At 46.1% G+C, this 12,240-nt stretch overlaps 1 protein-coding gene and 1 long non-coding RNA gene across 4 annotated transcripts in view; one reads left to right on the top strand and one right to left on the bottom strand.

Moving 5' to 3' along the window:
* Positions 1–215: 215 nt before the first annotated feature.
* Positions 216–12,240, bottom strand: part of LOC126995831 (phosphoenolpyruvate carboxykinase, cytosolic [GTP]-like) — a 47,184-nt gene continuing 35,159 nt past the window's right edge. Inside the window, exons 1-3 of one of the 3 annotated variants that reach the window (XM_050855694.1) lie at positions 9,116–9,284; positions 2,467–2,587; positions 216–2,288 (exon numbers count right to left, since the gene is read on the bottom strand). In XM_050855694.1, coding sequence (XP_050711651.1) covers positions 486–2,288; positions 2,467–2,587; positions 9,116–9,174 — 1,983 coding nt within the window. In that variant the 5' untranslated portion in view covers positions 9,175–9,284 and the 3' untranslated portion in view covers positions 216–485. Of the gene's footprint in view, positions 2,289–2,466; positions 2,588–2,722; positions 3,204–9,115; positions 9,285–12,240 lie in introns of those variants that run through there. The other 2 variants (XM_050855695.1, XM_050855693.1) reach the window with 2 other exon arrangements.
* Positions 4,403–8,666, top strand: LOC126995833 (uncharacterized). The gene is made up of 2 exons (XR_007750744.1): positions 4,403–7,633; positions 7,777–8,666. It is a non-coding gene; the product is annotated as an uncharacterized LOC126995833 (long non-coding RNA).

The raw sequence follows: 12,240 nt of genomic DNA, 5'->3' as shown, positions 1-12,240 counted from the left end.
GTTTGCCACGGCAGCTGTCATCGTCGTCTCTGCGTCTGTATTGTGTCTGTTGTGGTATGCGGGGGTCTCTGCTGCGTGACCAAAGCCTCCAGAAGGCACATTGACCCGGCCTCTCTCTGGGAAAAAATATACTGTCTCCACTTATCACCAGGCCTGAAGCGCCCCACTGCCACACTTCTCGGCGCAGACTTTGTGATTGACGTAAAACACTGATGAACATGTAGAAAAATATTTTATTTTATAGTTTTCTTAAGGGAGAATACTATCACATAGGTAAATCATAGACGCAGTAAAACCCGCGCCGGTAACGCCCAGCCCAGCTGAGGCGAAGAACTTGCATTGATGAGTGAGACCGCGAGGATGAGACTTGAGCCGCGTCCCCGGCCAGGGGAAGGGGGCGCTGCCGGACCAGGCTACGGATGAGGAGGGACAGGGTGAGCTCGTGTTGACATTGATTCCTCGGTTCAGGGTGGACGGTACGCCGCTTACATCTTCTCTACCCTCTTCTCAAGCTTCTTGAGCTGCTCGCGCACCTCGTTGGGCAGGTCGTCGCCCACTTGCTCGTCGAAGTATTTGGCGATCTGGCGGACCTCTTGGCTCCAGAAGTCCTTGGGCAGCCTGAAGAGCTCCTCGGTGTCGATGTGCTGGTCTTCGAGGCCAGAGAGGTCGAGGGCGCCGGGGCTGGGCAGCAGGCCGATGGCGCTCTCCTCGGCCACGTCCTGGCCCTCCACGCGCCGCAGGATCCAGTCGAGGACGCGCACGTTCTCGCCGAAGCCGGGCCAGATGAAGCGGCCCTTCTCGTTCTTGCGGAACCAGTTGACGTGGAAGATCTTGGGCATCTGCTTGGTGGTGCGGCCCTCCATGCTGAGCCAGTGCTTCAGGTAGTGGCCGAAGTTGTAGCCGAAGAAGGGCCGCATGGCGAAGGGGTCGTGCATGATGACCTTGGCCTTGTGTTCCGCGGCCGCTGTGGCCTCGGAGCGCATGGCGGCTCCCACCATGACGCCGTGCTCCCAGTCGTAGGCCTCGTATACCAGGGGCACGCCCTGGGGCCGGCGGCCGCCGAAGAGGATGGCGGAGATGGGCACGCCCTCGGGGTCCTCCCAGGCGGGGTCGATGATGGGGCACTGGCCGGCGGGCGTACAGAAGCGGGAGTTGGGGTGAGCGGCGGGCACGCCGCTCTGGGGACTCCAGTTGGTCTCGCCGCGCCACGAGGTGATAGACACGTCGTTCGGCGTCTCCTTCTCGAGGCCCTCCCAGAAGACGCCGCCGTCGCTGGTCTTGGCCACATTGGTGAAGATGGTGTTGGACAGCACGGTCTTCATGGCCACCGGGTTGGTGCTCTTGGACGTGCCAGGGGCCACGCCGAAGAAGCCGTTCTCGGGGTTGATGGCGCGCAGGACGCCCTCGGAGTCGAACTTCATCCAGGCGATGTCGTCGCCGACGCACTCGACCTTGTACCCCGGCAGCGATGGCGTCATCATGGCCAGGTTGGTCTTGCCGCAGGCGGAGGGGAAGGCGGCAGCGATATAGCGCTTCTCGCCTGCCGGGTTGGTGATGCCCAGAATGAGCATGTGCTCGGCCAGCCAGCCCTCGCGGCGCGCCAGCACGGAGCCCAGGCGCAGGGCGAAGCACTTCTTGCCCAGCAGGGAGTTGCCGCCGTAGCCGGAGCCGAAGGAGATGATCTCGTTGGAGTCGGGCACGTGCGTCACGATGGTGCGGGCGGGGTCGCAGGGCCAGTTGTTGACCAGCGGGCGGGTCAGCGGCAGCGGGCAGCCCACTGAGTGGAGGCAGCGAACGAACTCCTCCTCGCCCAGCATCTCCAGCACGCGGCTGCCCATGCGGGTCATGGTGCGCATGGAGGCTACCACGTAGGGCGAGTCGGTGACCTGCACGCCGATCTTGGAGAGCGGGGAGCCCACGGGGCCCATGGAGTAGGGCACCACGTACATGGTGCGGCCGGCCATGCAGCCCGGGAAGCGGTCCTGCACGGCGCGGCGCAGGTCCTCGGGGGACATCCAGTTGCCCAGCAGGCCGCGCACGCCCTCCTTGGGGATTGGGATGGTCTCTCGCTTCTCGCGGGTCACGATGAAGGTCTTGCTCTCCACGCGGGCCACGTCGCCGGGGTCGGTGCGTGCCAGCCAGCAGTTCTTGTACTTGGGAAGCGACTCGATCATACCTGCCTGCTGCATTGTGTTCAGCAGGTGGCGCAGCTCACGCTCGCTGCCGTCACAGATGTGAACCTTCTCCGGCTGACAGAGGCGGGCGCTGTCCTCCACGAAGGAGCGCACCTGGAGAGACAAAGGGGTATTGGTCAGAGGTGGGCAGGAAGGAGCACGGCCAAGGGGTCGTTGAGAATATGTACTTTTTTTTGTGGGGCCAGAAGAGTATAGGGAGATATGGGAGATGAAAGAGGGCTAATTTCCTCTAACATTGGGTTTACAATCACACACTGCCGAGGACACTCACCTTGGGCTTGAGGTCCGTGATCTTGCCATAGGTGACGGAGAGAGCTCGAGTCTGGATCTGAAGGTTCTTCTTGGCGGCCTCGGCGGCAACGCGGGATGCCTCCGAGAGGATGCTGCCAATCCTGGGGAAGAAGAGACGCCGCCATCAGTCAAAGGCAGACACACACACACACACACACCCCAGAACACAAACACACGCTCTTCGAACTCTCACTCTCCCTAAACCACACACCGAGGCACCACCACTTCGTAAGTACCTCACGCAAAGCACGTAGCGGGTGCGAAGTGCGAAAATCATGTTGTCTGATGGAGGAGCTTGGCCAAACTGACGGCGTGTCGCGGCTGCAGCGCGATGCAGCAAGTTCTTCCGGGTGAACCCACTTAGCCAAAGGGCGCTTGTGTGACCGTGGCGAGATAACGAGCGAAAGGTAAAGGTGAGGCGAATGAGGTGACGCCAGATTATACACGAGTAAAGAACAGGAAAACTATCATGGATGTGGGTGGGGGTGACGGCTGGGGTGGGGAAGGGAGGGGGGTGACGGCTAGGGTGGGGAAGGGAGAGACGTGACTGTGGTTTGGGAAATAAAGTCTGTGGGGTGGAGGATGTTGTTTTTGCTGATATAAGTGATGCTGTGTGCGTGTGTTGTTGTTATTATTGGTGGTGGTGGCGGTGGTGGTGGTGGCTGATGTGCTAGAGATGAGAGCAGTCTGGGAAGGGTGGTGATGGAGCACACGATATAACCAGACTGACAACGCCGCTACGCCCGATCACCCATATCTTCTCATCACCCACCCACCAACCCACCCAGTCCAATCACCACCACCGCCGCCTCCTCCTCCTCCTCGCTATCAGTCACTCAACCGGTCCATCGTATGTCCTCAGGGGCCATTATACTTTGCTCTCAAACACTTGAGTCAACGTAAAAATTATATGTATTTTTAAAGCCGAGGATCAAGAGAGCATCGATCGTTTTAATTGCCAGATAATGAGTCAAAAGAGGTCCGATTACAGACTGCGATAACAGAGGAAAAGGAGAGTCGATGATAGTTAGACTAATGAAGACTGGGAGAAGCGTGACGTGGCTTGGATAGGAAAGTTTGTAAGATGTATAGGAAGTTTTTAGAGATAGAGAGCACGGAAGAGGCGGCTAAGACACGTGTCCAACATCTAAGACAAGGTAGGAGGAAGAGAAAAAAAAGACAGGTAAATATACGTAGTGATTACTGAATGGACTGTGTGAAGAGACGGTGAAGGTCGTAGTTTGATAGATTTAGGAGAACTTGAATAACATAGAGAGCGTACGTAGGAAGTAATGGGAGGAAAATAAATAAATAAAACATAAACATATGTATACAGATAACATAGATAGATTGGTCAATGAATAGATACATGAGAAAGGAAGGAAAGAAAAGGGGTTGACACTTAGGAAGATGCAGTTAGTAAGTAGAAAGGCAAGTAGCTAGGCAAATAGGTAGACAAACAGGGAGATAAGTAGGTAGATGAGTGAGTAGATAGTAATAGTTAAAGAAACAGTCGGTAAATGAGTGGACAGATAAACGGAGTGGAAATAGATTGAAGTGGAGCGAGAAAGGGTGGCGGAGGAGGGAGACAGGCAACCGACCTTACCTAATAACCGTAATCACTGAGTAACGGTGCCAGATTATCGTACTCAGAGCCTCGTATTTACCGGCTTCCGAGCCATAGCGATTGCCAAAAAACACCAACAAGTAACCATTTCCATGATAACTATATATGAAGGCAGTTATTGGGGTCGAGGAGGCAGTTTTGGGGTCGGATATCGGCAAACAGAGGAGGCTGAGTACGACAATCCGGCACCGTTGACCTCAGCCGCCTTGCATGACCCAGTCCGTCTTCTTCATGTCAGTCACCTATCGATTTATTTACCCCCCCCCCCCCCCCGTGACCTGACCCCTCCTACCCCCCCCCCCGCACCTTCTTCGCTCAAGGATGTCATGTACCTGGATTAGTTAAAAGGAGAGAAAAGAAGGAAAAGGAGAAATGAAGGAAAATAAGTAAAAATAGGTACCAAAATAGGAATGATAGATAATGGAAGGTAAGAATAAGTAATAAAATAAAAGAATAGGATAAGAATAAAAGAAAGAAGGGAAAATGAGAGATGCAATAAAGGTTCCTGTAGTAGTAGTAGTAGTAGTAGTAGTAGTAGTAGTAGTAGTAGTAGTAATAAAAGCTGATGAAGTAGAAAAAAAGGCTTAAAAACGGTCATAATTTAATTCCATTGTTTACTTTGAACCCCGAACTATGCATTATTATTATTATTATTATTATTATTATTATTATTATTATTATTATTATTATTATTATTATTATTATTATTATTATTATTATTACTGTTATCATCAGCAGCACTAAAAGTCGAGTGATAAAGGTCGAGAGAGAGAGAGAGAGAGAGAGAGAGAGAGAGAGAGAGAGAGAGAGAGAGAGAGAGAGAGAGAGAGAGAGAGAGAGAGAGAGAGAGAGAGAGAGAGAGAGAGAGAGAGAGAGAGGTTACGTTAGTACTGCGTAGGGAGACAAAAATGGGGGGGGGAGAAGGGGTATGAAAAGGAAAGGTCACGTTGGCTGGGGTACAAGATCTCTCTCTACCTGTACACCTTTTTTGGGTCAACGATAATTATTACGAGACGCACCTGAGAGTAAAGGTAAGTGTGTGTGTGTGTGTGTGTGTGTGTGTGTGTGTGTGTGTGTGTGTACGATATACAGTTCGATTCTTGGAACTAGCCACTGCACTTTACTCCTCCTCCTCCTCCTCCTCCTCCTCCTCCTCCTCCTCTTCCCCTCTTCTCCCTCCCTTGCTACTCACTGTCCTCCCTTCTCTCCTCCCCTCTTTTCCCTCCCTCCTCACTGTCCTTGTTAAACCACCTACTCCATCCTCTTCTACTCTTCCCCTCCTCCTCCTCCTCCCTCTTCTCCCTCCCTCCCCTTCTCTGCTCACCGTCCTTGTCTCACCCACCTGCCTCAACCCTTCTCTCCCTCCCTCTCTCTCTAGCTCGCTCGCCTTCGTTCGTCCTCTCTCTCTCTCGTGCCTTTGTTCTCGAGGCGATGGACGGGAGGGGCAAGGGACAAAGAAATGCCAATGGTCGAGAGGTGATGAGGTTTGGAGGTTAACGTTCAGTTTTGCGATGCTGTTTGGTCTTTGTTCGGGGTCTCTGACAGTCTACCTTTCTGTCTATCTATTTCCTCAACCTATCCCTATGTATTCCTATGTATATTCCTATGTATCCCCTTTCTCTCTATTGTAAGTTTGATAATGTATATGTTCTTATCTCTAGCTACTGAAGATTGGGTGTTTTTCGTTGAGTTTTGCGATGTTATGGTCTGTATTTGGGGTCTTTCTATCTATCTATCTATCTATCTCCATTACCTATCCCTTTCTCTCTATTGCAATGTTGACGGTGTTTGTTCTTTGCTTTGGGACTTTCTATATCTATCTCTCTATCAATTTGTCTATCTATCTATGTATTTCCTTAACCTGTCCCCTATCCTTCTCTCTATTGCAAGTTTGTCGGTGTATCTTTATATGTTTCCTGTTTTAGATATGTAGCCTTCTGTCTATCTTTCTATCTATCTATCTATCTATCTATCTATCTTTAACCTATCCTCTCTCTCTCTCTATTGCACTCTTTTCTTGGCCCTTATTAACTAAACGACTAATCTTCTTGTCTATCTTGGTTATTTGTCACTTTCTTCTTCGTCCACTTTTTTTTCTCATGATTTACTTCGTTTCATTCTATTTACTATCCATGTTTTTGTTTCTTCCTTTCTCTTCCTCCTCCTTATTTTTCTCTCTTACTATTAGTGTCTGTGTCCTCCTTCCTCCTCCTCCTTCTCCTCCTCTCACTTAACCTTTCATCCGTTCTGCTTCATATCATTCCTTCATTATCTATACTGATTGACTCCTCCCTCCAAACCCTGTATCTGTCCCAACGCGTCATGTACAACGTCAATCATTACGTCTTATCTATTCATTCATCAACGTCCCTCCTCCCACACATTCTTTATCTCTCAATCAAGCGTGTACTATATTCTCACTTCCGTCGCAAGTCTGTATCCCATGGCACGCTAATTTGCTATCATTATGAAATAACACCCGCTATCTAATCCTCAATCTGCCTTTACAAGTGTTCTCTCTTTCTCTAATTCGTTTCAGATCTTCCTTAGTGATGCGTGTATACTACCTCATTTACAAGTTTTTTTTTCTCATAACATACAAATTTGCTATTATTATGCATTCACACTTGTGCTACTTAATCGTCTATCCGCATTTACAAGTGTTTTCTCTTTCTCTAATTCGTTTCAGATCTTCCTTAGTGATGCGTGTACCTCTTCCTCATTCGCAAGGTTTTCCTAATAACACACAAATTTGCTATCATTACGCATTCACAGAAGTGCTATCTAATCGTCTATCCACATTTACAAGTGTTCTCTCTTTCTCTAATTCGTTTCAGATCTTCCTTAGTGCTGCGTGTTTACTACCTCCTCATTTACAAGTTTTTTTCTCATAACACACAAATTTGCTATCATTATGCATTCACAGAAGTGCTATCCAATCGTCTATCCGTATTTACACATGTTTTCTCTTTTTCTAATTAATTTCAGTGATACGTGTTCTACCTCATTTGCAAGGTTTTCCTAATAACATACAAATTTGCTATCATTATGCATTCACACGTGTGCTATCTAATCATCGATCTGTATTTGCACGCATGTATTCTCGTTCTCTATACTTATATATCATCTCCCTCCCCGACCCGGCAAATAAAATCAGGTCAGTCGGTTAAGTATGCACCCTCCCTCTTTCGTTCGTGACACTCCCCTTTCCAAAATCAACCCTATCTCAACCTATTTGCCCATAGACGAAGTGAAGTGTCAATCCGATCTGGAGTGAAGTGTAAGTCCATAAAACGCTGTAAAAAATAATGTTGGCTTCGTTATTAAAACTGCTAAAATCCGCAGTTAGTATAAAATTATGTGAGTGAATCTTGAGGTGCTGTTGCGATCATAAGAGCGACAATATAAAGTATACATAGAAGATAACATACGCAGATAAACATGAATTAATATAGGTCGGTATAAAAAAAAAACTTACTTAGAAATGTTGAAGACTGTAGTTAGTATACGTGAACTTTAGGTGTTATTGCGATCACAAGTGCGACAATAAAGAGAACAAAGAAGTTATAGTAGCAAATAAACAAATAAATGAATAAGTATCGATCAAAAATAATCCTTACTTAGAAATGTTGAAGACTGTAGTTAGCATACGTGAATCTTTAGGTGTTATTGCGATCACAAGTGCGACAATAAAGAGAACAAAGAAGTTATAGAAGCAAATAAACAAAGAAATGAATAAAGGTCGGTCAAAAATAATGTTGACTTGAAAATACTGAAGACTTTGGAGAGTATATGTGAATCTTGAGGTGCCATTGCTATCACAAGCACTACAGTTGAATACACATAAAAGGACACACATATATACGCAAATAACCAAATAAAGAAATAAATGCCAATCAAAATGTCAGCCAATGCTCAGAGCGGTTCAAAGAGCAGTCTCAAAATGCCAAGGACCTTCGGGTGATGGGGAAAAAAATCAATGACGTTACTAAGGAAGAAAAAGGAAAAAAAGAACGTAGACTGCAGACACATCACAGTTATAATATTCCCATCAGACGAGAGAGAGAGAGAGAGAGAGAGAGAGAGAGAGAGAGAGAGAGAGAGAGAGAGAGAGAGAGAGAGAGAGAGAGAGAGAGAGAGAGAGAGAGAGAGAGAGAGAGAGAGAGAGAGAGAGAGAGAGAGAGAGAGAGAGAGAGAGAGAGAGAGAGAGAGAGAGAGAGAGAGGAAATACATAGATAGATAGATAGAAAAACAGAAATAGACCCAAAACAGAAAACATAACATCACAAAGAAAAAAAGAAAACGTAAGATAATAAAAGTGAATGAACAATTAATGAATGTTGGATAGACACAAAACACTCACGTAGTAAATATAAAAGATTAAAAACATGAGCAGGCAAGGAAAGTTAAGTCAATTATGAAAGCAAAACAAAACAAAAATAAAGTCATCCAACGAAACAACGAAATACCGAAGTAGAGTAATGAAAATGTACATGGCTAACAAAAACTAAGTAAATAAAACATACGAACACAAGGTAAAACTACAGAACATATATAAAAACACAGATTATCTCAAATATGTATCCCAAGAAAATAGTGAAGTATGTATGTGGCCAAAAACAAACTAATTTACGAATATATAATGAACAAAAGTAAAGTGCAAAATATACATGACTTTAACTTAACCCCACCATGAATATATATATGAACACGTACCATATAAATCAACAAAGGTACCATACATGTATATATCAACAAAAGTAAAGTGTAAATATATATGTGACTGATTAAGTGACCTTACTGTGAATATATATATGAACAAGTACCATATATATCAACAAATCCAAAGTGCAGTATATATGTGACTAACTGACTCTGCCTTGAATATATATGAACTCTAACCATGTATATCATCTTAACCGAACTTGGTAACACATACAAACCCCCAAAACACATATATAAACAAAGAAGACAAAGTTAAGAAAGGGACACGTTGACTTACAAGGGCTGGGCGGGCAGGGAGACATCGTTGGAAGTCTTGTTGTTGCTGTTGTTCACCATGGCTGCGGCTGTGGTTGTTGGGTTGAGTTAGTTGAGGAAGGAGTGTTTAGAATCTATGACCATTGCTTCTCGGGCTGAGCTTCAAGTCGAGTGCCGGGAGGAGCCAGGGAGCCGCCTTATATCTGAGCGGCGGCGGGAGAGCGCTCCGGTCCCGCTGACGTCACTGCCACCACCGCCACTGGACTTTGATCCTTCAGTACACGGGGGTTTTCTCATCTTCAAGCCGCCCTATGACCTTCCCTCGTTTCTCTTATCTCATTTTTCTTCCCCACTCGCTTAGTTAGTCTTCAGAGCATCTAATACATGTAGTTTTTCCATGTGTGCTTGTGTTTGAATTAAAATACAAGCCGTTATTGCAACCAGCCTTGTGGAAAGTCCCCGATCACGAAGTAAGTCTAGGCTCCGGGCTCCGTGATTGGCCAGACGGAGCCGAGCCTCCAAAATGGCACGCGGTGATTGGCTGGCCGCTCACACACCCCCACAGGTGCGCACAGCTGACGCAATCCGCGGCCCGTGGCACAGGAGGCCTCGCACGCAACTCACAGCAGACATTTCTTATCTTTTCCTGTAGATAAGCCACCCCAAGCAGTCATATCAGTGAAATTTCCTGTTGAGTGGGTCGGAGAGGGGTAAAGGTTGAAGTCCAGTGTCGTGGTTGTGCCTGTGTGACCTCTGTGCTTGTGCCTTTGACCCCCGGGAGCGACCAGCGGGTGTAAAAAGTGACCCGGGAGGTGCAGAACTTTCCGCCCCGCCGCCGCCCTGCCGTCGACGCTGAAATGGTCACTCCGTCAGCAGGAATTTCCCCGAAGTCACCACTGTCCACGGCTTCTGTTCAGCACATTCTCTTTCCCGGCGAAACAGACGTACCATATTAGCGCATGTCGAAACTACATCGTCGCTTGCCGTCACTTCAAGCAGAGGAGAGATGGAGGCCAAGGACAGAAAGACAGACACACGGACGGACGGACAGACATAAACAATCACACGGACAGACATAGACACGATCTGGCGTAAACAGAAGACGAACACAAAGAAACGGACGAACATGAACAGACGGACAGAACGAGTGATGTGTAGAAATATATAGACGGACATGCAGGTTAAGTTGGACACTGACGGACACGTACAAAAGCTACGGGCATGAGAAAGCATAATCACCCTATTTATTTACTTCACTTACTTTTTATTTATATTTTTTTTGCTTTTTTCCCTTTTCCTTCCCTTTACCTGTACACTTTTTTTTTACCTTTTTTTATTTCTTTACCTTTCTGTATATTTCCTTTCATCACCAGAGCACAACAAACACTCAGTAATTCTTCTCCCTTCGTATATCTAAACCTTCTCTCTCTCTCTTTCCCCTTTTCCCTTCTTTTGCTTTTTTTTTAGACAAGAGTATTGAAACTTACACATTCAACATCTTATTCACACTTATACATTCAACATTTTATTCCCTTACCACGTTTCTTACATCATGAACAGAACAACAACAACAAAAAAAAAAAACAGCAACCCATCTCCACATAACACGATGAATGATTTTAAACACTATTGTATATAAACCACTATTTTAATCCCGTCATCCCCCCTCTTTCATGTTCTTTTATTCAATTTACTGTCACGATCTTTTTAAAAAATTTCATATCCATATTTACATAGAGGGGACTGACTATTTGGGTTTATATTATATCTTTATTTTTTCTCCTGAAACTCTCTCTTACACCACTACATTCAAGCATTTACTGAACCTTTGATAACATAGTAATGATTCACCCCATATCTTCTCTATCTTTTCCTAGTTCACCCCATATCTTCACTATCTCTTCCTTTTTTAACAGAACAAAGGAAAAAGACGATCCCCACTTAACATGATGCATCACCCTAAGACGCTTCCCTCTACCACATTCAGACAGTTCCTGGACTCATAACATCAAGCAAGACACGTTAGAACATCATGTGCCATATTCATAAACTTATCGAGCTCCCTTTACGACTATTTCAAAGGCCGCTGAGAAGATTAACCGGGTATTCGAGGGGTGATTTTTCCGTTCAAGGCGCAAGAGTCGTGTAAACCTATCACCAGCATCACAAAACAGTCCAAGATAATCAAAAGAACTTACGAGAGCAACCTATCCTACCTAACCTAACCTAACCTACCTGACCTAACCTAACCTAACGTAACCTAACTGACCTAACCTAACCTAACCTAGCCTACCTGATCTAACCAAACCTAACCTAACCTAACTGACCTAACCTAACCTAACTGACCTAACCTAACCTAACCTAGCCTACCTGATCTAACCTAACCTAACCTAGCCTAACTGACCTAACCTAATCTAACCTAACTGACCTAACCTAACTGACCTAACCTAACCTAACCTAACCTAACCTAACTTACCTAACTTAACCTAACCTAACTGACCTGACCTAACTGACCTAACCTAACCTAACCTGACCTAACTGACCTAACCTAACTGACTTAACCTTACTGACCCTGGCCTAACCTAACCTAACCTAATTGGCCTAACCTAACCTAAATGACCTAACCTAACCTAACTGACCTAACCTAACCAAACCTAACTGACCTGACCTAACCTAACCTAACCTAACTGACCAGACCTACCTGACCTAACCTTACCTAATCTAACTGACCTAGCCTAGCCTAACCTAACCTAACCTAACCTAACTGACCTAACCTAACCTAACCTAATCCTTTTCAAACAGGCGGACTAAGGCTCCGATACGTTTAAGAATATAGAATCATGACTCACCACCTTCGTAACAACATCTGCAATACGCCTCCCGCCTTCCCTGTACCTGTCTGTAACCTACTTTTGTGTCTCTCGGCCTCGCAAGGTGGAGAACGCAGGAGGAGGAGGTGTTGGTAGAGGGTCATCGCCATAGTAACTGCTGCCGCCAAATGTCTTCTAAGTTCGATCGTAACCTACTACGTCTACTACTGTTACTATTACTATTACTATTACTACTACTACTATTATTATTACAATTACTATTACTATTACTACTACTATTACTATTACTTTTACTACTACTATCACTATTACTATC

This window comes from Eriocheir sinensis, chromosome 9 (assembly GCF_024679095.1).
Source record: "Eriocheir sinensis breed Jianghai 21 chromosome 9, ASM2467909v1, whole genome shotgun sequence".
NCBI lineage: Eukaryota > Metazoa > Arthropoda > Malacostraca > Decapoda > Varunidae > Eriocheir > Eriocheir sinensis.
Note: the sequence above shows the minus strand (reverse complement) of the source record. Positions and strands in the feature narration are given on the sequence as shown.